The 27217-nt window shown below is 44.4% G+C and overlaps 1 protein-coding gene across 3 annotated transcripts in view; it reads right to left on the reverse strand.

Moving 5' to 3' along the window:
• LOC135507577 (mineralocorticoid receptor-like) overlaps positions 1-27217 on the reverse strand; it is a 106929-nt gene that overhangs the window by 15943 nt on the left and 63769 nt on the right. For all 3 annotated transcript variants that reach the window (XM_064927099.1, XM_064927097.1, XM_064927098.1), the window contains exons 4-7: positions 13401-13517; positions 12130-12489; positions 10125-10269; positions 2938-3068 (exon numbers count right to left, since the gene is read on the reverse strand). In XM_064927099.1, the coding sequence (XP_064783171.1) occupies positions 2938-3068; positions 10125-10269; positions 12130-12489; positions 13401-13517 (753 nt within the window). The remainder of the gene's footprint in view (positions 1-2937; positions 3069-10124; positions 10270-12129; positions 12490-13400; positions 13518-27217) is intronic.

Consider the following 27217-nt stretch of genomic DNA (forward strand, 5'->3'; position numbering starts at 1 on the left):
CAGATTATAATAATGGATTGTGGTTTATATAATGATTATATTGCTTTTTTTGTACTAGTTTTAGAACACTACTTTACGTGGGGTAACTCACGTTATCTACCTTTAGTGTAGCACCCACCTAGTGAGTGAGGCTAATGCATGTCAAGTTTAGAAACCATTTTATGACCAAATCATCCACCACAATATGTATTAGGGGGCGTTCTATTACCGAGTATTGTTTAAAAGATAATGTTTCCATACACTATCACTGTGGAGCCGAAGGGTACATCTGTTTTTATCAGATCACACCCATTCTACAGGGTCTCATGAGACACTGCAGGGCAAGTGAACCCTTAACCAAGGTCAAAGACAAAAAACAGCTCCACACACAACTACTTATCTGTAAACACCTTTCCACAATAACTTATCACACACACACATTATCCTTATCTCTCTTTATTAGTTGGTGACAGTCTGTGCTCAAGGATATGGAGGATGTTGGTAGCTGGAAATGTTTTCTCTGCCTCAAGTATCAGATCTAATTTCACTGTTAGTCACAAATATTAAAAGAGGATGAAACAGCCTTTTACAAACCTAAAAAGTAAACAACATCAAATTCATAGTCACTTCAGTATAGAAGGATTGAGATGCTAAAATGAAAACCTCTATCATCATCCACAAGACCTACAGTAGGATGCAATCTCTGACAGACACTACTAAAACCCTATTCTGACAGATCCATGCAGCCACATACGATCAGTCAGATCACCACAGCACTCTCTCTCTCCCTCCATTTGGGCCATGTTTGAAGGAAGTAGGAGAAAAACAGCAGGTTTTGGAGTGCTGCCCAGTGCTTGACTGGACTTTATTAAGTACAGCAGGGCTCTTTGGAGAGGCTCTAGAGGATGAGGAGGGAAGAGGCAACAACAACAGACGGACCAGAGAGCGCTCTCGTTCTTTCTGTGCTCTCACTCGCTCACTCACTCACTCACTCACATATATATTCATTCCATCCTTCCACTCCAACAGCACTCCTGCGTTCATATTAATTTACTGATACTCAGGTTATGTCAGGCCAGTGTCAATGCCCTTTGGGAATGCTTAGAATTTAGGGACTAAAATCTCATTTAATTCAAATCCTTTTCATTTAAGATACACATTTTAGTTAATTGTATTTTTTTATGCATATCCTCTGAGTGGGGTCATGGCCAGTGCCACTGGAGCACCCCTGGAGCAATTAGAGTTAAGTGCCTTGCTCAAGTGCACATCAACAGATTATTATAAAATGTTTTACCTTGTTGGCTCCAATATTCAAACCAGCAACCTTTGGGCTACTGGCCCAACGCTCTAACCTCGAGACTAAATGCCCAATGCTCTAACCTCGAGGCTAAATGCCACCCCTTGCAGGTAGATAAAGCAATATGCAACTAAATTAGGTGTCGATAACGTAATTTTGTATTAAAAGGGTCATAGCTGCGGGAAGTAGTTTGGGGGTGCCTACATTTTTTTGTTGTTGTAATGAGGGGCGGCAGGGTAGCCTAGTGGTTAGAGCGTTGGACTAGTAACCGGAAGGTTGTGAGTTCAAACCCCCGAGCTGACAAGGTACAAATCTGTCGTTCTGCCCTTGAACAGGCAGTTAACCCACTGTTCCCAGGCCGTCATTGAAAATAAGAATTTGTTCTTAACTGACTTGCCTCGTTAAATAATAACCGTTTGAAGGAATTTGCTAACTAGCATTGGCGTAATTGCTAACGCTAGCTTGCACTGGCTCGCGAAACTAACTCGAACTTCCTCTGGATGCAGAGACGTACAAATGTAATCCATGAGTTTATCCGACTCTGCAGAAGTAGATAAATGGCTTCATTGTCAAAATCCCAAAGCATCCCTTTAATAGTTTGTCATTTTCCGCTCTGTTTGCTCTAACAACACTCCTAGCCAGGCATTATCAATCAGGCAGAAATCCATGGAAAGCTGAGTAGTGCTGCCTATAGCTCCAAGTGAGACAACCCAGGATCCTCCAAACGGAGGCCCTGCCTGACAAGTCTAATAAACATTCCTACAAATCCGCACGGCGGCAGTTCAAAGCAGAGCAGAGGGCTGAAGCCTGGCCTCCCAAAATAGCTCCCATAACTGGCCTATGTAGCCTTGCCCTCCTGTAGCTCTGCCTGCCTGCTCTGCCCCCGACTGCGTTTACTGCTGGACGCCAACAAGAACCTTGTCCTCAATTGCCATATGGTGAAACAATATGGGGGTCTCGCTTTCTTTATGTCCCGTGTGGCTCAGTTGTTAGACCATGACGCTTGCAATGACAGGGTTGTGGGTTCGATTCCAGAAGGAGGACCAGTACAGAAAGGGGTGCACTCCCTACTGTAAATCGCTCTGGATAAGAGCGTCTGCTAAACGCCTAAAATGTAAATCCCTCTCTCACACTGAGATTCTTCTCTCTGTGTGTGCTTTCTCACTATTTTACCTCTCTCCATCGATTGCCCTCTCTCTTTCTCTCTGGCACATTAGTGTCATGACAGGTTGCATGCCAGAGGTATAGCATGATCGTTGTATCCTGTAGTGTCACCCAATCCTGCTTTCCGTGCATACCTAGAAGGTATACAACTCCAGCTTATTATAGACATGACCCTGTATGTATACCTGTTATTATTCCCTGGTTCCTGTTTGTGTTCCAACTCCAAGCTCAGCAAACAAATGACAAGTGATGTACCTGTTATTTACTCTGTCAACCTGCTTGTATACTGACATGTGGCTGATACACACTAACTCACTTCAGCGATCTGTTTATTGGTGCAACAATAAAAACACACACACCATATAGACTCTCTTTCTCACTCACACTCTCTCACACACACACACACTGCTGTATGCACACACTCACTTAGAGTTGGATGTTTTTCTGGCAAAGGAACTCACACTTCCCCCCCTTCCACACACCTTCAGCTGACTTACCTGTGCTGAGCAGCAGCAACACTTTCATGGAGAGGAACTCTTGGTAGGTGAGCTGCAGCCTGACAAACTCCTGGCTCACCTGCCTCATGCCCAGACACAGGTCGTACATGGCTGACTGCTGCATGCGGTCCCTGGGGGGAGAAAGGATGGTTGGTCAGTGCCTGAGGCGTATTGGTTCTTGCTCTCACTATACAGCGCTGTACGTTTACCTCTAAAAACAACTGTTTGAGTGCATTCCCACTGGGAACACACTGGTGCAATCAACGTTGTTTTCACGTCAGTTCGATTCAATTCCGTTGAACCAATGTGGAGTAGACGTTGAAGTGTGGGATGGCTCAGTAAGCTCCCAGTAGCATTGACTGTATTGTGTCCAGCCAAACTCATCTCAGATGTCCATGAAATACAGCCAACATCCCCAAAACACTGTGAATCATCCATGTAAACTCTTATGTACATTTCCCACCATCCACCACATGATAACATACAACATATTTGTAACCTCCCCCCTACACACACACACACACACACACACACACACACACACACACACACACACACACACACACACACACACACACACACACACACACACACACACACACTACTGCGCCTCAACCCTTTGGAACATCTTTCCACATCGTTATTCTACTCGCTGAGATAGGATGAGTTGAGAGCCAAATTCCTCTAGAGTGCAGAGCACTGCACACCCACAGGAACACAACGCAGATGACTTAGCTGCTTCAGTACACCGTGTAAAGGCTGGGTAAGACTTACTGCATCACCCCAGTCATGGTACCTGAAAACACGCAGATACACTAACATACACACTCTGTTCTAAACATAGTCACTCACACACCATATCAGAGACGTTGATCTCAATCCTTTCAAAGTGCAGAAAGGGCCAACCAACAACAACGGGGCAAAGGGACAGTAGAGTAGGTATGGTCGGATGGAGAGGGAGAGCCAATGTGTTATGCAGATGCCGCAAATCCCAGGGAATTATGTGTTTTGGAAGCCACCTTCTCCACTTTAAATCATCCATCATGTCGAGACTCGAATAATGAAATGCAAGCGGTGTGGCTCCACTTGAAAGGGAGTTCACCATAGGGCTGCATAGCAAATGGCACCCCGTGCCCTATTTAGTGCACTACCTCTGACCAGTGCTCTGTGGGGCTCGGGTGCGATTTGGGAGGCAGCTCATGTGATACTACTGCAGAAACCGCATCGTGACACTAGGACAGAGGAGGGAGATCCTGCTCTGTGGATCGAACCAGTCTTAACATTCTGAAACAGATTTGCAGCAACAAGGGAGAATTGGTGCATATGTTCTCATTATAAGCATAAAGTAGGTTTCAAATACTAATTAGTCCAACTAGTTTACTGTATACGATGTTCATCTGGCTTGGTTTAGCTGAGTGTCTCGTTCTTTTTCTGAGTGTCTGACTGTATTTCTGTCTGTCTGACTTTGTCTAACTTAAGAACATATGAAAAATGTATGTGTTTTAGGAGAAGCATTGTGTTGGAGTTCTACAAACTGCATTTCATTATTTGGAGAACCTTGGGTCTGAGTATAAGAAGTCTCTACATATTTTGTCTGAAATCAATTTTGCTGAATCATTGCCCAAAATTAGAAGAAACTCACTGCCCCTGGTTTTTCTCTCTCCGGCTCTCACCGTTGCCATGGAGAGAGATTCAGGAAGCAAGAGCGAGGACGTAAAAAGTCAGACTCACTTCACTGATGTGAATATCCCTGATAGACAGAGCAACTACAACTCTATAACCCCCACTTAAAATACAATAGTTTGTATTGTGTTTGTTTTTCTTGGGGTCACTGGATATTATTGGCAAACGTCTTTCAGAGTCTTGTTTATACCTCGTTATCTTCTATCCTCTTGGGTCGAGAAGGAACTTTGCATGACCTTCTTGACCCTCCTCTGTCAATTGCTACAGTTTAGGTCTAGATGCACCCACTACGGGCCCAAAAGTTGGAATAACCGTTTTAATAGAGCTATTGCAAGCTATTATCAAACGTTAATGCATAAATTAAGTTTAAAGAGCCACTGAACACAGATTGGTGTGTTTTTTTCTGTTGCTCATTAGAAAGATGAGATTTCAGTCTTGGAAGTGTGTTCCTGACCGATTCTGCATTTGGTTAATGACGTTGGTCTCCCATGAGACACTGCAGGTGCAGAAGCCTATTTCACTTCCTCATAATCCCCAGAATAAATCTAAGAACTCAACAAATCTTTCATTAATTTTTACATTTATGCCAATGATGTTTTAGTAGTGAAATTTTACATTAAGGTATTTGGTGCAGTATTTTTCAAGTAAATAATGTGTTGTCTTATGTAAACAAAGTGGGAGTTGCTGGGTAGGTCTGCCTCACCGTCTATGCTATTGGATAGACAGCAATCACTGCAGCTGTTCACCCCATGTTAGTGGGAAAATGGCCAAATCGCCAAATCAAATCAAAACCCAACCTTCATTTACATGTACAGACGTTCCAAACTCCATTTTAGATGAGACTGACTTTATGACCAAAATTATCCTATTTACACGTTGTAGTCAATTTTGACACTAGAATAACCGTTTCGGACTCATATCGATGCCACATAGTTTTCAAAGGGATTCGTTGCTTTATGAAGGCAGTTGCTCTTTAATTTAGATGTATTTGGCTTTGACATCAAGGGCACATTTGTCTTTTTAGTTCTCTCTCAATCAGTAGACCTAACTAAATTAGGACGAAAAATCCAAGTGGGCGGACTATCCAGCTCCAGCAAATTAATTCATTAAACAATGTCAAGACAAGGAAGTCACTAAGGAGCCATAGAAACCATAAGTTAACAAACTGCTTCCTCAAGGACTAGAGATGAACAAACTGCTTCCTCCTCAAGGACTAGAGATGAACAAACTGCTTCCTCCTCGAGGACAAGAGATGAACAAACTGCTTCCTCCTCGAGGACTAGAGATGAATAAACTGCTTCCTCCTCGAGGATTAGAGATGAACAAACTGCTTCCTCCTCGAGGATTAGAGACGAACAAACTGCTTCCTCCTCAAGGACTAGAGATGAACAAACTGCTTCCTCCTCGAGGACTAGAGAGGAACAAACTGCTTCCTCCTCGAGGACTAGAGATTAACAAACTGCTTCCTCCTTGAGGACAAGAGATGAACAAACTGCTTCCTCCTCAAGAACAAGAGATGAATAAACTGCTTCCTCCTCGAGGATTAGAGATGAACAAACTGCTTCCTCCTCAAGGACTAGAGATGAACAAACTGCTTCCTCCTCGAGGACTAGAGATGAACAAACTGCTTCCTCCTCGAGGAGGGGAAGAGCGACAGACAGGTTCGTTTCTCTACTCGTCACTATAGAGCGACAGACAGGTTTGTTTCTCTACTCGTCACTATAGAGCGACAGACGGGTTAGTTTCTCTAAACATCACTATAGAGCGACAGATGGGCTAGTTTCTCTACACATCACTATAGAGCGACAGACAGGTTCGTTTCTCTACTCGTCACTATAGAGCGACAGACGGGTTAGTTTCTCTAAACATCACTACAGAGCAACAGACAGGTTAGTTTCTCTACTCGTCACTATAGAGCGACAGACGGGTTAGTTTCTCTAAACATCACTATAGAGCGACAGACGGGTTAGTTTCTCTACTCGTCACTATAGAGCGACAGACGGGTTAGTTTCTCTACTCATCTCTATAGAGCGACAGACGGGTTAGTTTCTCTAAACATCACTATAGAGCGACAGAAGGGTTAGTTTCTCTACACATCACTATAGAGCGACAGACGGGTTAGTTTCTCTACACATCTCTAAAGAGCGACAGACGGGTTAGTTTCTCTACACATCACTATAGAGCGACAGACGGGTTAGTTTCTCTACTCATCACTATAGAGCGACAGACGGGTTAGTTTCTCTACACACCACTATAGAGCGACAGACGGGTTAGTTTCTCTACTCGTCACTATAGAGCGACAGATGGGTTAGTTTCTCTACACATCACTATAGAGCGACAGACGGGTTAGTTTCTCTACTCATCACTATAGAGCAACAGACGGGTTAGTTTCTCTACACATCACTATAGAGCGACAGACGGGTTAGTTTCTCTACTCGTCTCTAGAGCGACAGATGGGTTAGTTTTTCTACTCATCTCTATAGAGCGACAGACGGGTTAGTTTCTCTACTCGTCTCCATAGAGCGACAGACGGGTTAGTTTCTCTACACATCTCTACAGAGCGACAGACGGGTTAGTTTCTCTAAACATCTCTATAGAGCGACACGGGTTAGTTTCTCTACTCGTCTCCATAGAGCGACAGACGGGTTAGTTTCTCTATTTGTCACTATAGAGCGACAGACGGGTTAGTTTCTCTATTTGTCACTATAGAGCGACAGACGGGTTAGTTTCTCTACACATCACTATAGAGCGACAGACGGGTTAGTTTCTCTACTCATCACTATAGAGCGACAGACGGGTTAGTTTCTCTACACATCACTATAGAGCGACAGACGGGTTAGTTTCTCTACTCGTCTCTAGAGCGACAGACGGGTTAGTTTTTCTACTCATCTCTATAGAGCGACAGACGGGTTAGTTTCTCTACTCGTCTCCATAGAGCGACAGACGTGTTAGTTTCTCTACACATATTACACATCTCTACAGAGCGACAGACGGGTTAGTTTCTCTACACATCTCTACAGAGCGACAGACGGGTTAGTTTCTCTAAACATCTCTATAGAGCGACACGGGTTAGTTTCTCTACTCGTCTCCATAGATGCGACAGACGGGTTAGTTTCTCTATTTGTCACTATAGAGCGACAGACGGGTTAGTTTCTCTACACATCTCTACAGAGCGACACGGGTTAGTTTCTCTACTCGTCTCCATAGAGTGACAGACGGGTTAGTTTGTCTATTTGTCACTATAGAGCGACAGACGGGTTAGTTTCTCTACACATCTCTATAGAGCGACAGACGGGTTAGTTTCTCTATTTGTCACTATAGAGCGACAGACGGGTTAGTTTTTCTACTCATCTCTATAGAGCGACAGACGGGTTAGTTTCTCTATTTGTCACTATAGAGCGACAGACGGGTTAGTTTCTTTACTCATCACTATAGAGCAACAGACGGGTTAGTTTCTCTACACATCTCTATAGAGCGACAGACGGGTTAGTTTCTCTATTTGTCACTATAGAGCGACAGACGGGTTAGTTTCTCTAAACATCACTATAGAGCGACAGACGGGTTAGTTTCTCTATTTGTCACTATAGAGCGACAGACGGGTTAGTTTCTCTAAACATCACTACAGAGCGACAGACGGGTTAGTTTCTCTACTCATCTCTATAGAGCGACAGACGGGTTAGTTTCTCTACACATCTCTATAGAGCGACAGACGGGTTAGTTTCTCTACACATCTCTACAGAGCGACAGACGGGTTAATTTTTCTACTCATCTCTATAGAGCGACAGACGGGTTAGTTTCTCTACACATCTCTACAGAGCGACAGACGGGTTAGTTTTTCTACTCATCTCTATAGAGTGACAGACGGGTTAGTTTCTCTATTTGTCACTATAGAGCGACAGACGGGTTAGTTTCTCTATTTGTCACTATAGAGCGACAGACGGGTTAGTTTCTCTATTTGTCACTATAGAGCGACAGACGGGTTAGTTTCTCTACACATCTCTATAGAGCGACAGACGGGTTAGTTTCTCTACTCATCTCTATAGAGCGACAGACGGGTTAGTTTCTCTACACATCTCTATAGAGCGACAGACGGGTTAGTTTCTCTACACATCTCTATAGAGCGACAGACGGGTTAGTTTCTCTACTCATCTCTATAGAGCGACAGACGGGTTAGTTTCTCTACACATCTCTATAGAGCGACAGACGGGTTAGTTTCTCTACTCATCTCTATAGAGCGACAGACGGGTTAGTTTCTCTACACATCTCTATAGAGCGACAGACGGGTTAGTTTCTCTACTCATCTCTATAGAGCGACAGACGGGTTAGTTTTTCTACTCGTCTCTATAGAGCGACAGACGGGTTAGTTTCTCTACTCATCTCTATAGAGCGACAGACGGGTTAGTTTTTCTACTCGTCTCTATAGAGCGACACAGGTTAGTTTCTCTACTCTATATGTCTCTATAGAGCGACAGACAGGTTTGTTTCGCTATACGTCTATATCTCTACAGGGACATGCTGTAGCCATCCTCCTAACTGGGGACCTTGGCCTGATACCATGGTCAGTCACTGACACACCGGGGATAGTGGGGACACTAGGGTGACATGCAGGTTTTCGTGACAGAGCACTGTGGACATTCCAGCCGACATCCAGGCCATGCAGTAAATCAAGTTGGTGTAGGATACTTCTCATGGGGATTGTCACCCAGAATACCTGGACCATCTGTCACTCAGACAGGCAGTTCCACTGTAACTGCGTCACACACAGGCGTTTCAGAAGGTCTTAGAATATGTATCAGCAGCACATGCTTAGGAAGGCATCTACTGTAGGTAACTTTATGATCATAGATGGAATTAGTTAAATGATAGAATGTAACTTTCTCATTTTACTTTACATGTAATGGCATTGTATCCAAGCATACTTGGTCTCTGTAATGACTTCATTATTGTCTGTCTTTTTTGTGTGTGTGCCAGGAAACCTTGCATTGAAGTCCTTCTTTTACAAAATCAAACAAGCCAACTATCAATTCCATTCCATCTGGGATTGATGCACTTTCCCCAGCCACCTGTAGGGGCCAGTATTCTCCCTCTGCACTGGCCCTGTCCAGGTCCCATACCATTACCCTCCACTTCAATGCACCAGTCATGCACCACAGCTCCAATAAGCAGCTGCCCCATATACATTTCCTCTTCCTGTTCTCCTGTTCAAATATATTAGAGCGGATCACACGCCCCATTGACTCCCCGCTCCGCTCTGATCAACTGTGCTCTGGGGATCGAGGAGCCGTTTAGAGGTACAAAAGCCTTTGCTTTAGGGAGCAGGGCTATCTGACTATCAGTCAGAAGACACTGAGCAGTTTTTTCAATCCCGGCGTCACTCTGAGAGAAGTAGGAGGAACTATGGACTTGCCGTTTGGCTTTGTTCGGGAACTCTATAACTTTTTTTTCTGAAAACTGCATATCTGTAAAGTGTAAAGCGAGACTAGGCCGGTGGTAGACAGACTTACTCGTTGAAGACGAGGTCGGGGGCGAAGTAGAGCATCTGTCCGTTGGTGTGTTTGTAGGACCTCCAGCTGAGACTGAAGGAGGACAGACACATCCAAGAGTACTGGATCAGGGTGATTTGGTCCTCTATGGGCAGGCCCCGGAAACCTGGGAGAGAGAGAGGACCATTATTGATGTGATAAGTTCCTGCATGTTTGATTTGGCAATGAAAGTCCCTGACGTCTACTGCTAATGAAGGCTATTGAATTGAATCGAAGGGGGCTGATGGGAAGGGAAACGGTGAGAGGTAGTGAGTCTTACATTGAGTACAGTAGTGAATGCAGGACCAGTGACATACCTAGAGAGACACAGGTACAACAACCCATGAGGCATTCACCCAGTCTTTCCTCTCTCTCTCTGTCTCATGCGTGTAGTGTATACGCATATGGCAAGGTGCCTAGCAGCACCAATATTTGTTCAGACATGAACAAACTGCCGCAGAGTATTCACCCGGTGTTGTTTTACACAAAATCCCCCAAGGCTTCTAATTATTGGCCTGTTGTCTATGTGGGCCCTTAAAAAGACAGGCGGGAAAGTTGCCAATCTCTCACTCCGACTTTATACAGAGCATTACATATGAACTCTTCCTCATTTTATAATGCAGAGTCCCAACGAGGGTGCCAATGCTGCAACTGAAAGTGACTGATCAGAGCTTAGGTACTATTCCAGGCTTTGCATGTCAGTCGTCAGCCATGCAGCCGCTGCCAAGCCCGCAATGTGTCACGGTATCAATTCATTGTTGAATTAGTGTGTGGGTTGTATTGCTGGCTACGCCTGTGGGTTTTTAAAAAAGGACTCAAAGCTCTTGATTCAAATAACCGGCTTACTGTACATCAATGGTGCTCCCTGGAAGAATCTATAGCTGGGTCTAAGATGCTTATTAAAAGATTAACTTTTGGGTCGCCCATCAAAGTGCTTGAGGACTGAAGACACTCAACAAGTCAATAGTGTTTACAGTGACGACAGTACAGGATGCTGCACACAGCATATACTAGGCTTCCTGTGTACTGTGGCACTGGACTGTCCAGACCAAGGCTTGTTTATAGTCTACAGCAGCCATGTAGCGCAAAGCAGTCTGCCTTATTAGAGTCTTCTGGAGTTGAGTTTCTGAGCTTCTATTAGCAGAGCTAAGTCCAAATGTAAACTGAATGCAGTGGAACTTTCAAAGTCAGAGAGAGAGAGAGAGGGACAGGGGAGAGAGAGGGGCTGGTTTCCACCTACTGTGTCTGCCTTTCTATTTATATGTCCGGATATGGCAAGCAGACACCCTGGAAGAGGTATCAAATATTTGCAATACAGCGAATGAAACGGCATCAAAGAGGTACCTGTGACTGTAAGCCTGTAAGGCATCTTTTGAATATTTCACCAATGGACAGTTTTAGGAACTTACTCACCTCTTTAAAAAAACAAATGGTATATTAAAGTAAAATTTAGCATAAACGAGTTTGATTTACATTATTTATAAAAGGCTGATGAATGTAAATTAGCTCCGTTTCCAAATCTTAAATCTTGATTACATTTTCGCTTTAAATAGGATGCTATCGCTAATCTCATTAACGCATTGCAGAATCATTTCCTAACGAGATCGGGAACATTTCTGCCGGATATATTCAGAAGACACAAATGTTAATAATACCACACCATGTCAAAATATGCCTGGAGTATAAAATACATGATAGTGATTTCTCCTAACAGCCAATACGCCCACTCAAGAGATTTATGATGTCTCTGCCCCCAAGCATTTAGAATGGAATGGGATCAAGTTGACTCTCGACATTTATCTGTTTCAGATGTCCCCTTCAAAGATATTACTGTATAGGAAAGGAAGATAACCCACTCTTCCTTACATCTGTACCGCCCAATCCCATCCAGAACCCCCATGTCTGTCTAACCTGGAAGTAGTTTGGCCTCCACCAAAGCCATCAAAGATATTAGAAATAAAAGGAAGATACTGTATCTCACTCTAACCTGGAAGTACTTTGGCCCACTTGACCACGCGGATCATCTGTTTCCCAGCCAGCTGGTTGAGGCTGGACAGCAGGTGGTCGGTGGTGTCAGGCTGGGTGTTGTCGTAGCCCGCAAACACCACCTCTGGCTCAATCAGCTCCAACACGCTGCAGATGGAGGGGGGCAGGTAGGGGGTCATCAGCCCCCCTCCAGGGCCGTGGGGCACCAGGGCATTAGTGGGGCTGGTGCTCAGCTCCTTCTCTCCCGAGGACAAGTACCCCCCTCCACCTCCAGATCCAGGGCACGTCTGCCCCCCTTCCTTGGTGGGGGTCGAGTCTTCGTTCACACCCTTCAGCTTGCCTAGCTTCTTAGACTTCCGCGCTGTAGGGAGGAAGAGAGAATGACGCTCCAACTTAAAGTACAACTTACCATGATGTTTCTGCATTGTGTTGTTTCAGGATGTTCTGTTGACAGGAGAGCATGTAAAGTGTACATACTGAAGTAACTACAAATATTCAAGCTGAATTTGAGCTTAACTTTGTTTGGCAATTGTTGGACTTTTGGAAGCTAAGTGTCATTTTGACCATTCCACAAGGCAGTGCACAATTGGCCCAGCATTGTCAGGGTTAGGGGAGGGTGTGGCTAGGGTAGGCCGTCATTGTAAAATAAGAATTTGTTCTTAACTGACTTGCCTAGTTAAATAAAGGTTCAATAAAATATTCTATCGGCACTTTTGTCAGATGTAGTAGTGCTCAAGATATCCTAACAGAAGTGTTTTCTGCCTCTCCAGGGACATTGTAACTTTGAGGGAAAGTATGTTAGGAAGTGAATCAGGATTTGGAGACTGTCCACCTTTGACAAAGTACAGTAAGGAAAACATTTGTTCTGTATATTGCAATAGCGGTAAAACGGAAAACCTTTTCTTGCTGTATAAGCAAGTCTATTTTGATTCCCTGGCCGTATCCAAACTCTGTATCACACGTTAATATTGGCCTGCAAACTGTACTTGTCTGTGGATTCTGTAATGATACAGAACATCTCAAAGTAGCACCAATTTGACTCCACACAATAACCCTCAACTTTGCTGTTTTTACGGTTCTACAATCAGTCGGGGCACCGACATATTTCTCAGGTTCCTGTCATTGAACCTGCCTATGATCAGACTAGGAATCTGATTGGCCGCTCATCAATACTAGCCGTTAGTCCTAGAAAGCTCCCATTTCCTTGGAATAGGGTGTTATTTCAGATGCATCGGTTCAGATTTAGGATATCTGGCATTTATGATTCCGTACCTCCGAGATTCATCCCGGCTTGGAGACACTTCCGTACTCGACAGGCCGGACAGTTTTTCCTCCGGATCTTATCGATGATACAGTCATTTCTTCCGGCACACAGGTAGTTGTGCTGGCCTTAACACACACACACAGACAGGAAGACAGGAAGTTTAATAGTGAGCCGAACGCTGAGAGACAAGACAGCAGGAAGCTGAAACATATGGAGGACAATAGGATAACTTACAGATGTAGGATCTTAATTTGATCACCCTATTGCAGGAAAACGTTGTGTACTTAACGTTTAAAAATTCTTCTGAAGTTATTTAGACTTTGACACTTCAGACTTGATTTTCCCTTATGAACAACTTATCAACCCCTTCAAAAATGTCCATTAATTATCATCAACATAATCGTTGACATATCCTGTTAGCGGGATTATTTTCCTGATGTAGCAAACTGGCTCAAATTAAGATCAAATTAAGATCCTACATCTGTACTCAAATGCATGTGTTTCCATAATATACTATAACAACCTAAAATTCCAAGAAATCTTGATACCTTAAGCCATTCTTGCACACAGACATATACAGTACATATACTGAGGATTTCCTCAACTGGCCAGTATGGTCTCGTGATATGAATACTACATCATAGAAACGAAGGCTTTAGAATTGATTGCACATAACATCAAATGGGATTATTCCACTAGAACTATAAATAGTCACTAATGGTGTTTCTGTATGGTACATGGGTACTATATCTAAACACTAGAGTGTGGCTGGCTGAGGCATCGGTTGTGTGTGTGTGTGCGCACCCTGTTTTGCGTGTGTGTCGGTCTCTCTCTGACTAGTGCCTGGACTGCTCCAGTCTCTGACAGTGACGCTAACAGGCAGAGAATCCCCCTCTTCCTCCCTGCCTAGCCCACAGCTAAACCAAATGATCTCCTGTTTCAGAGAGCCAGCTTCCGCGCCACTGGACCAGCACTGTACGTCTCCTCTTCCTCTCCTCTATTCATCCCTCTTCTTTTCCTCTCTACACGTCCGCCAGCCTCAGAGTGCCACACGCGCCCACACACACATTCGTTCCTCAGGCCAGGGACGGCCAGCTTAGCGCGCCTCCACTGCTCCACGGAAGCTACACAAACACCGTGATTGTCACACACACACACACACACACACACACACACACACACACACACACACACACACACACACACACACACACACATGCACACATGCACACACACACTGACCCGAGCTATGGCCCAAAAACCTTCACTATGGTATGTCACAGCCACAGGAAGTGGCCAAGCAAGATGCACAGAGTACAGCCAGAAAACAGGATACAGTGACATAGTTCATTACATTTCATTTGATGTTGACAAAGTCGGAGGGTTGACAAAGTCGGAGTGTCTACATAAGTGGGGGTGTGCGTACGTGCCACAGGAGGTTGGTGGGACCTTAATTGGGGAGGACAGGCTCGTGTTAATGGCTGCAGCGGAATCAGTGGAATGCTATCAAACACATTGTTTCCAGGTGTTTGATGCCATTCCATTTGCTCCAGTTCAGCCATTATTATGAGCCGTCCTCCCCTCAGCAGGCTCCACTGGTACATACATGTGTGTTTCTGTGTGAGAGTGCCTACTGTATGTGTGTACCTGCATGCATACTCGTTTCTGAGCATGTGTGTGGGAGTGTTGGCATGCAAGCGTATTGCTGCATTGGCCTTCTGTGTGCATGCATGCATGACTGTGCGTCAATGTACAGTATGTGTGACCATACCGTGTGTGTGTGTGTGTGTGTGTGTGTGTGTGTGTGTGTGTGTGTGTGTGTGTGTGTGTGTGAAGCTGCACAGTGTGTGTGTAGTCTGATCTCTGCCAGGGGAAAGTGGAGGGGAAGGGGGAGAGGAGATAGGAGAAGAGAGTGGAAGGGAGGAGGGAAGGGAGGAGAGGCAGCAGCTGTAGCTAGGTCTAGCTCCCTCCAGTCCTCCACTATTTCTGTCTATATCACATGACTCTTACATAAGCCCATTTTTCTTGCTCTAAAAAACAGTAAACTGCGACACAGGAAACGCACTACGCTAACCCCACCCCCTCCTGCCCTCTTCCCGCCCCCTCACTGGATGGTTCAGACTCTGAAAAAAGGAAAACTTTTCTTGGAGCCCTTCTATCCAGTGTCCAGCTCATTCCCATGAATCCTGTTAATCATGGTCAGAAAGTTACACACTCCAAATTGTGTGTGTACATGTACAGTATTTTGTTTGTTCCTGTATGTATTGGTGGGTGAGTGTGGATTTTATGTTTCTCAACACTTACAAAAGGTGTGTTTGCTGATAAGTGATGAATTCCTTTTCCAGGGATTTTGCCCCGTACACTTTATATGAACCGGACAAATATTGTTTATCCTCATCGGCTCTACAGAGAATCTATTTGTTCACATACTTAGAAACTCAACTTACTACAACAGATTTCCCCATTTCCAGATTCATCACCTAGTCGTCCACTATAATAAATATGAAGATGGCTGCCGTCTAATCGGCTCTTAACCAACCATGATATTTTGTTAGTAACTTGTTTTGTACATAATGTTGCTGCTACCGTCTCTTATGTCCGAAAAGAGCTTTTGGACATCAGAACTGCAATTACTCACCTCAGATTAGACTAAGAGTTTTTCTTGAGTTGGACAGGAGGGAGATACTACAGACACCCGACCAGGCCCAGATCCCCAGCTTTCGCTGGAGAAGGAAACGGAGATTACGCGGAAAAGATCAGGGTGACTGGTGAAGATCAGGCAAGGAGTGGCTAATCTGCCTTTGCCTTCCGTCCTGTTTGCTAATGTTCAATCGCTGGGGAAAAAATGGGACGAACTGAAAGCAAGTATATCCTACCAACTGGACATTACAAACTGTAATATCTTATGTTTCACGGAGTCATGGCTGAACGACAACATTAAGAACATACAGCTGGCAGGATATACACTCTATCGACAGGATTTAACAGCAGCCTCTGGTAAGACACAAGGCGGGAGCCTATGCATGTATGTAAACAACAGCTGGTGCACGATATCTAAGGAAGTCTCAAGGTTTTACTCGCCTGAGTTAGAGTATCTCATGATAACCTGTAGACCACACTATCGACCTATAGTTTTCATCTGTATTTGTTGTAGCTATCTACATACCACCACAGACCGATGCTGGCACGAAAACCGCACTCAATGAGCTGTATACCGCCATAAGCTAATGTAACAGTATAACTTTAGACCGTCCCCTCTCCCATACCCGGGCGTGAGGGGACGAAGCATCGTTACCCATCGCTCCACAAAAGCCGCGGCCCTTGCAGGGCAAGGGAAACTACTACTTCAAGGTCTCAGAGCAAGTGACGTCACCGATTGAAACGCTATTTAGCGCGAACACCGCTAACTAGCTAGCCATTTCACATCCGTTACACTAACAGGAAAACGCTCATCCCGAGAGTGGTGCTCCTAGTGGCCAGGGACTTTAATGCAGGGAAACTTAAATCAGTTTTACCTAATTTCTATCAGCATGATAAATGTGCAACCAGAGGGAGAAAAAAAATTCTACACCCCTTTACTCCACACACAGAGACGTGTACAAAGCTCTCCCTCACCCTCCATTTGGCAAATCTGACCATAATTCCATCCTCCTGATTCCTGCTTACAAGCAAAAAGCATGAAGCATCAGTGATTCGGGTAAAAAAAAGTGGTCCGATGAAGCAGATGCTAAACTACAGGACTGTTTTGCTAGCACAGACTGGAATATGTTCCGGGATTCTTCCGATGGCATTGAGTACACCACATCAGTCACTGGCTTTATCAATAAGTTCATCAAGGACGTCGTCCCCACAGTGCCTGTATGTACATACCCCAACCAGAAGCCATGGATTACATGCAACATTCGCACAGAGCTAAAGGGTAGAGCTGCCATTTTCAAGGATCGGACACTCTAACTCTGAAGCTTTTAAGAAATCCCGCTATGCCCTCTGACGAACAATCAAACAGGCAAAGCGTCAATACAGGACTAAGATCGAATCGTACTACACCGGCTCCGACACTTGTGAGATGTGGCAGGGCTTGCAAACTATTACAGACTACAAAGGGAAGCCCAGCTGAGAGCTGCCCAGTGGCATGAGCCTATCAGACGAGCTAAATAACTTCTATGCTCTCTTCGAGACAAGTAACACTGAAACATGCATGAGAGCACCAGCTGTACCGAAAGACTGTGTGATCATGCTCTCAGTAGCCAATGTGAGTAAGACCTCTAAACAGGTCAACATTCACAAGGCTGCAGGGCCAGACGGATTACCAGGACGTGTACTCCGAGCATGCGCTGACCAACTGGCAAGTGTCTTCACTGACATTTTCAACCATAGTCCCTGTGGTCAAGAACACTAAGGTAACCTGCCTAAATCACTACCGACCCGTAGCACTCACGTCTGTAGCCATGAAATGCTTTGAAAGGCTGGTCATGGGTCACATCAACAACATTGTCCCAAAAACCCTAGACCCACTCCAATTTGCATACCACACCAACAGATCCACAGATGTTGCAATCTTTATTCCACTCCACACTGCCCTTTTGCACATGGACAAAAGGAACACCTATGTGAGAATGCTATTCATAGACTCCAGCTCAGCGTTCAACACCATAGTGTTAAATGCTTAAATGTATAGTGCCCTCAAAGCTCATCACTAAGCTCAGGACCCTGGGACTAAACACCTCCCTCTGCAACTGGATCCTGGACTTGCTGACGGGCCGCCCCCAGGTGGTAAGGGTAGGTAACAACACATCCACCACGCTGATCCTCAACACAGTGCCCCTCAGGGGTGCGTGCTCAGTCCCTCCTGTACTCCCCGTCATGACTGCACTGCCAGGCACGATTCCAACACCATCATTAAGCTGATGACACAACAGTGGTAGGCCTGATCACCGACAACGATGAGACAGCCTATAGAGAAGAGGTCAGAGACTTGATCGTGTGGTGCCAGGACAACAACCTCTCCCTCAATGTGATCAAGACAAAGGAGATGATTGTGGACTACAGGAAAAGGAGGACCGAGCACGCCCCCATTATCATCGACTGGGCTGTAGTGGAGCAGGTTGAGAGCTTCAAGTTCCTTGGTGTCTACATCACCAACAAACTAACATAGTCCAAGCACACCAAGACAGTTGTGAAGAGGGAACGACAAAACCTATTTCCCCTCAGGAGACTGAAAAGATTTGGCATGGGTCCTCAGATCCTCAAATGGTTTTACAGCTGCACCATCGAGTATCCTGACTGATTGCATCACTGCCTGGTATGGCAACTGCTCGGCCTCCGACCGCAAGGCACTACAGAGGGTAGTGCGCACGGCCCAGTACATCACCGGGGCCAAGCTTCCTGCCATCCAGGACCTCTATACCAGGCAGTGTCAGAGGAAGACCCTAAAAATTGTCAGACTCCAGCCACCCTAGTCATAGACTGTTCTTTCTGCTACTGCACGACAAGTGGTTCTGGAGCACCAAGTCTAGGTCCAAGAGCCTTCTAAACAGCTTCTACCCCCAAGCCATAAGACTCCTGAACATGTAATCAAATGGCTACTCAGCCCATTTGCATTGTCCCCCCTCTTCTACGCTGCTGCTACTCTCTGTTACTATCTATGCATAGTCACTTTAATAACTCTACCTCCATGTACATATTACCTCAATTACCTCTATACCGGTGTCCCCGCACATTGACTCTGTACCGGTACCCCCTGTATATAGCCCCGCTATTGTTATTTACTGCTGCTCTTTAATTATTTGTTATTCTTATCTCTTACTTTTTTAGGTATTTTTTTTAAAACTGCATTGTTGGTTAAGGGTTTGTAAGTAAGCATGTCACTGTAAGGTCTACTGTTGTATTCGGCACATGTGACAAATACAAATAGATTTGATTTAATCCAAGAAACCATTGCCTCTATTTGTACTCCATAGAAGCATTCCTAGAATGTGAATGTGCACTGATGGACATGGTGGACCATTATTACATCATAATGTTTTCATATACCAAGGAACAGATCAAATCAACATTATACTTTTTATAATGATACCAAAAACACATTTTGTACATAGTTTCCTTCCTATAATACTATACTTTAATACAATATAAAATCTCCTGCAATCGTCTTAAAAGGGCTACGGCTACATTACTACCGTAAGTGCTCAACCAGCTCCAGTAGAGAGAACTCCATTACATTACATGGCAACCGAGGGAGTTCCTGAATGAACTCCATTGATGTCTCTTTTTCGCTGCATTTGTGACATCAAAATCTGGCAACCGGCCTATGAGCGGACCCTGTCTGTCAACTGGAGCATAAAACCGCTATGGGGATATTACTATGTGGGGAATACTATGTCTCCCTATGGGAGACCCTTTTGAACAACCCTTTATTTTATTTTTTTGACCTGGGTTGCCAGATACTGAGAACATCCTTGAAAGAAGAGTCTGAGAGGCCCATGTCCTCCACAGATTCAGGTTTAGGCCATACAGTACTGTAGCCTTTAAGCAGTTCCTATTTAAATAGTCTGAACTTGAGACCGTGGCTCGTGTTTCGTGGTCATAGGTTGTCCGATATCTGTCCCGCATTGAGTGAAGAGGCGTTGTCTAAGACACTTGTGTCATTAGGAGAGGCTATATTTAGTGTTTACCGAGCGTCACACGCACACACGACGACAACAACAGAGATCCTGCCAGTGGTATGTCTATTCTAGCCAGGCAATGTCTTCAACCACACATCCAACACATTTGACATAGGCCACCTAGGCTGCATACAGCTGTGTAACGACTGTTGTTGTTGGATTAAGGCAGTCGGCTCCTAAATGGCTTTCACCAGATAAAAAAAACAAAACGCTGGAGAATTTGACACAGGCTCAGAATGAAAAGCACTAATTTGTTTTCAATGAGTGGTATTTTTCAACAGAAGTTCTCAACACATTCCTATTACATTCATGGTACACCTTGAGGAAGTCATTCAAACACACACACTCTATACATTTTGTATTCAACGAGAGGGAATAGGCACCCCCCAACCAAGTTGATCTGGGTTTCCCATCTACTCCCCTATTATCTCAAACGTCTGTTATTTTACCCCAGGCTCACAGCCTTACATGTCTCCATGGTCATTATTCTCTCACCGGGACATTCTAATGAGGCTTTATTTCAACATGAAGGTATAGTCTATATCAAGTCCCCATTCTAATGAGGCTTTATTTCAACATGAAGGTATAGTCTATATCAAGTCCCCATTCTAATGAGGCTTTATTTCAACATGAAGGTATAGTCTATATCAAGTCCCCATTCTAATGAGGCTTTATTTCAACATGAAGGTATAGTCTATATCCATGAAGGTATAGTCCCCATTCTTTAACCTACCTCTCCATCCTTCCCTCTCACACACACATCTAGTGGTCGACGTTCTCTTGGACCTCCATTTCATTCATTAGGATCCCCATTAGTCAACGCCAGTGGTGACAGCCAGTTTTACTGGGGTCCAACACAGCGAAAAAGACATTACAGACAAAATACTTTACAATTGACATTTAAAAACTTGAACATGAAAGACAATATATTTGATTTCTATTCAGAAGGAAGGAGCAGCGTTCTTTTATAGAGGTTTTGAAAATAAACATTTCCGGCAGCGGGCCAAAACAAAAGTGACTTCTCTTCCAAATAAAACAAATCAGAAAGTGCTTCATTACCTGTTTCTGGGGCTAATAGTTACACATATACAACCCTCTTGGATTTCCCAACTGCCCTGTCTGTCACAACAGTGTGTGCACGATTTACTGATTTTATAAAGTCACTGACCTGACTCACCGCCTATCCTAAAGGTTAATCCAGTAACCACGGCAACCACATCCGCCCCTACAGGTTGAACTTCCCGCTTTACCACGACAACCACAGTGCTTAGTCACTCTCAAGGAATTATACCATTTGTGATGCAATAATTCAACAGTCTATGTAATGACATGCAATACTGTAGGTGGAGGATAATTGGCACACTTGCATATTTAGCATAATATAGACCTACGCAATTTGATCTGGCTTGGTGTAGTAGGTACAGTCATACAACTTTAATTTCAGTCATAACAAGCACAAAAAAATCATTTTCTTCAAAAAACGTTCTGCAAAGCACAGTCACAACACCAATACACACATCAACAGTACACACACCCACCCACACACACTTACCCCCACACCACAACTGTATCAACACTGCTCCTGCGCATATCAACCACAAACCAATGAGCCAGTGATAACATTGATAAAGCCCATCTGATTGGCCTGGCGGTGTTATTTGGTTAAACACTTAAGGTGTATCCTACCCAGCGACCCAGTGCTCGGAACCCTCTTTGCATTGATGTCAAAGAACAAAGGTATCAGCTTGGAAGAGGAAGTAGATGGGTGGTAATTGAGGCCTTTATTGCCGCGGGGCAATGAGGGCATGAGTGGCTCCACACACACACACACACACACACATTTCTACATGGGTCATCTCAGGTCAGGTTGAGTTAAGGACACAGAGGAAACACGGAGGGACCGGTCGGTCTGTTGGCTAGATATTAACTGGCACTCACGGTTACGATACATCCGCATAGCACTGCCATAGGTCTATTATACAATGGACTAAGACTGCTACTAAAACTACTGCCTACTATTCATCTAAACTACAAAATACTAGAATGAACCAATTAATAGTAACTGGCAACCGCTGATACTGTAGGCTCATTTGGGTCTGGAGCTGGACAAGTTGAAGGCCAGCCGTAGGCCTACATCCACACATCACTGTTTAAAAGGCCTATACGATAAACCAGGACTGCTACTAAGGTGACTAGCATTCAGAGCATAGACAATAGTTGAATGAACCTTGGGTAAACTTGGTACTTTGCCTACTTACTCATGTTGCTAAACAAATTACTATAATCTGCAAAAAAAAATATAGAATTCAGGCCTAGTGTTTTATCAATGCATCATCCACAGCTGTTGTTGCCTGCAACATTTAATTAATACAACTGTGGTGTGAAAGGGTTCGGCTTCCATTAAATGACACAATTACTTTTAATTATCTAGCATAATTACTGGAGGCTTAAGGAAATTCTGCACCCTCAGTCAGTCACTGTCTGGCCTTGTTCACTAATTACGTTGACAGTCGTTAATGGGGTCAAGGGGAGGGCACTGTCGTCATGGATTATATAGGTGTCTATAGGCTCTAATACAGGTGCATGATCAAAAACTGCTTTCACTGGGTGTTTTGGTAACTTGAATTTCTCGTGGCCAGACTAGGTAAATATAAATGTTACGAGCATCTGACCTACAGTAATTAGGCAAGATTTTAGTTCTGGGTTTACCGGGATTAAGGTAACCTTAACGAAGTGGGTGAAACACAACCTAAGAGGTGGTCTTAATGACTTCCTGTTAGTTTATGTAACGTTGTTAGTATGGATTAGATTGCTATAATGCCTGCTTTGATTACAATCCATGATTGCTTACTTCACTTTACCTTACGTTAAAGGGACAAGTGGTGTTCATTGTATGGTACAACTTGGATAAATATGCAATTTTGGAACACCATGCTTATTGTTATTCTGCATATAGCATGACAAATTCATATAAAATATATCAGAGTAGTCAAAGGACATCACATCTCTATAAAATGTGAAAATGCATATAGCGTGACAGTAATAAATATACATTACATCAATGTATGTTTACTGTAAGTCTGATAGAAGGACATGTATGCCATTCGTCTGAGAGGGACTGAGACGGGGACTGAGTCTAATAAATGGCTGGGAGACCCAGCCTAGCTGTCAGTAAAAATATAAACCATCTGATTGGAGCATGGACCTGCCAGTCAAAATATGAACCATCTGATTGGAGCACAGACCTGTCAGTCAAAATATAAACCATTTGATTGGAGCACGGACCTGCCAGTCAACTTATAAACAGTACCCTTCGTGTCCTCAGATGAACTTTTCAACTGATGCCCGAAGAGAGACAGAGAGAAAGAATGAGAGGGAACGTTAGAGAGGGAGAACTTTACATCAGTGTAATGCTAACCATCCCTATGCCACATACTGTAATAATATACACAGATAGCCTGTAACACGGTTGAACGGGTTCACAGTAGACCTTTGAGGTCAATAAAGTAAAAGCAGTAAAGTAATAAGTCATGGAATAAAGGAACTGTAGTGAATATTATTAAACGGAGCGGTATGCCAAACCACTGATGACATGTGAATAATAAGCTAGCAGCACTCAACAGTTAGTCTTACAGACCAGAAAGGGGATGTGTCCCAAATGGCACCCTATTTATTATAGTGCACTAGTTCTGACCAGAGCCCTATGCACTGTTTAGGAAATAGGGTGCCGTTTGAGACGCATCCCAGAGCAGCAGTCCACATGGAGTGGTTTACAGAGCCCAGCTGTCTTGTATCAACACACTGTCTCTGGGATGACTTCAGGGATAGGGTAGGGATAGGGGATGGATAGTGGAGGGGAGGGGGTAGTAGAGACTAGTTCAATATGTGAAGATGCTTGGCTTGGAAAGATACTATATCCACACTGGGATAGGGGAGGGGAGGGATAGGGGATGGGTAGTGGAGGGGAGGCTTTAGGGGAGGGGGTAGTAGAGACTAGTTCAACATGTGAAGATGCTTGGCTTGGAAAGGTACTATATTCAACCTTTTCTAACAGCTTTTATATACATTGTCAATTCAAGTCACGTACAAAACCAAATTCCTACGCGAGGTAACAGAGACTACAGTAAGCCTGAACAGTTAGTTTTGTAGGTTCTGTATGAGGTGAAACAACGACCAACAAGGCTCAGAAATGAATGATCATTTGTCTACAACTTTATAGGAGATAATGATTCTACAGCAATACCTCTGGGTGTTATTCATAAGCCCCGTAACCCTTTCCATTTAGCAACAGCTGCTAAGCTCAAATAAATGATGCCTTGTGCTCAGCTACACAGAGAAGGCGATTTGTCATAATAACTAAATGTATATAAAAAGACAAACGGACGAGTATTAAAATGCATACACCGTTATTCTCTAAATTACGATGGAATATTTATTCATTGAAATGAGAGATCTTTAAGGGAACAGTTAGTGGGCGAACATTTCCGTAAAGGAATTAAACATCATCTGGTTTCAGTCTGGTGGGAGGCAGCATGGGGTGGAAAGGGAAAGGGAGATACCTAGTCAGTTGTATAACTGAATGCATTCAAAGAGAGGTGTGTGGGGGGGGGCTGCCTTAATTGACAACCACGTCATCGTTGCCTGGGGAACAGTGGATGCCTTGCTCAGGGGCTGAACGGCAGATTTTTGACCTTGTCAGCTCAGGGATTCGATCCAGCAACCTTTCGGTTACTTGGCCCAAGAGGTGTATATACTGTATATGAGAAGTTCCATTGAGATCAGAGTGGTATACTGTTCAGCTGACCACAGTTTAAAGCTACACTTACCAAACCACCAAACACTACCATTCACACAAACCCAGTACATACCTATTTTACGTCCAATCCAAAATTATAACCTGAATTATAGATTATATTCCAGTTCCTTCCACTACTCACACTGGCCCTTTGTACAGTATCACCTAATCCTATGGTTATTGCCAATGCCACACAAAGAGATCTGAGACCAGCCTATAGACTACTCGACTTTGTCATTGAGAGGAAGTGGCCCCTCCCTAGTACACAGGATTTTAATGTGAGCTGACGATGAGTAAAGAATACTAACTAGCTGTGGGTTGTAAATGGGTCTGAGACTCTGAGTCTGTAACTGGGTCTAATGGGCGGAGGCAGTAGGAGGCCGTCGTGCCTGTGAGGCAGCTGGGGGGCGCCTTGACAGAAATTAAACATGGATTATTTCTCCCGTTGATTTGATGTTGTCCTGCAGTCTCCTCTCATAGCTCATTATCAGACTCACAGAGGCCAGGTTTTTCACATTGAGGAAGAGGAGGAGAGAGGACGAGGGGAAGGAGGAGAGAGGGGGAGGAGGAGAACTAGAACGTCTCCTCACGTCCTACTTACACCTCTCCGGAGCTCGGTGCTGACGCATCACTTTAGTTTTCTTTCTCTCGCTCTTGTTCCCTCTCTCTCATTTACTTTCTCTCTCAGCTCCTCCTCTTTGCGTCTGTCTGTCCCCCTCTCTCTCTCTCTCTCTCATTATTTCTGTCTGCCTCATTCTCTCACTCCCCCTCCCTTCTATGTCTGTTTCTCTGCCCTCTGTCTCTCTTTTGCAATTCCCCTGTCTTTTTCTCCTACTCTCATTCTATACCCTACCTCTCTTTCCCTCCCCCGTTTCTTTCCCGCCCACCTCTATATTTCTTTCCCTCCCCCTCTACCTCTCATCCTCACTCCCCCACCCTTCCCCTCATAGCAGCTATGCTGATGTCAGGTAAGGTAAGCGCTAGCTGGGCTCACTGCACACATCACAAAGGACACACATACTACAGTAAGAGAGAGAGTGATGGCCTACAATACCTGAGAGTACCAGTTTAGATGTGACACAATCTTCTCCTTAAGTAATTTTAAGAAGTAGGATACTTGTCCGGACGCTTATAAGAAATCTTGCTACACCCTCTGACGAACCATTAAACAGGCAACGCTTCAATACAGGACTAAGATCGAATCCTACTACACCTTTCTGATGCTCATCAGATGTGGCAGGTCTTGCAAACTATCACGGATTACAAAGGGAAACCCCAGCCGCGATTTGCCCAGTGACGCGAGCCTACGAGCTAAATGCCTTCTATGTTCGCTACGAGGGTAGCAACACTGAACCATGCATGAGAGCACCAGCTGTTCCGGATGGCTGTGTGATAATGCTCTCCGTAGTCTATGTGAGTAAGACCTTTAAACAGGTTATTCACAGACGGATTACCAGGACTCAGAGCATGCGCTGACCAGCTGGCAAGTGTCTTCCCTGATATTTTCAACCTCTCCCTGACCCAGTCTGTAATGCCTACATGTTTCAAGCAGCCCACCATAGTCTCTGTGCCTAGATGGCCAAGGTAACCTGTCTAAATGACTATCACCCTGTAGCACTCACATCTGTAGCCATGAAATGCTTTGAAAGGCTGGTCATGGCTCACATCAACACCATCATCCCAAACTCCTGGACCCACTCCAATTCTCATACATCGCCGACAGATGGCCGCCTCGCTTCGCGTTCCTAGGAAACTATGCAGTTTTTTGTTTTTTTACGTGTTATTTCTTACATTTCTTACATTAGTACCCCAGGTCATCTTAGGTTTCATTACATACAGCCGAGAAGAACTACTGTATATAAGATCAGCGTCAACTCACCATCAGTACGACCAAGAATATGTTTTTCGCGACGCGGATCCTGTGTTCTGCCTTACAAACAGGACAACGGAATGAATCGCATGCAGCGACCCCAAAAACGACTCCGAAAAAGAGGGAAACGTAGCGGTCTTCTGGTCAGACTACGGAGACGGGCACATCGTGCCCCACTTCCTAGCATTCTTCTTGCCAATGTCCAGTCTCTTGACAACAAGGTTGATGAAATCCGAGCAAGGGTAGCATTCCAGAGGGACATCAGAGACTGTAACGTTCTGTGCTTCACGGAAACATGGCTCACTGGAGAGACGCAATCCGATGCGGTGCAGCCAACGGGTTTCTCCACGCATCGCGCCGACAGAAACAAACACCTTTCTGGTAAGAAGAGGGGTGGGGGTGTATGCCTTATGTCTAACGAGGCATGGTGCGATGAAAGAAACATACAGGAACTCAAATCCTTCTGTTCACCTGATTTAGAATTCCTCACAATCA

The sequence above is a fragment of the Oncorhynchus masou genome, chromosome 21 (genome assembly GCF_036934945.1).
Source record: "Oncorhynchus masou masou isolate Uvic2021 chromosome 21, UVic_Omas_1.1, whole genome shotgun sequence".
Taxonomy (NCBI): Eukaryota; Metazoa; Chordata; class Actinopteri; order Salmoniformes; family Salmonidae; genus Oncorhynchus; species Oncorhynchus masou.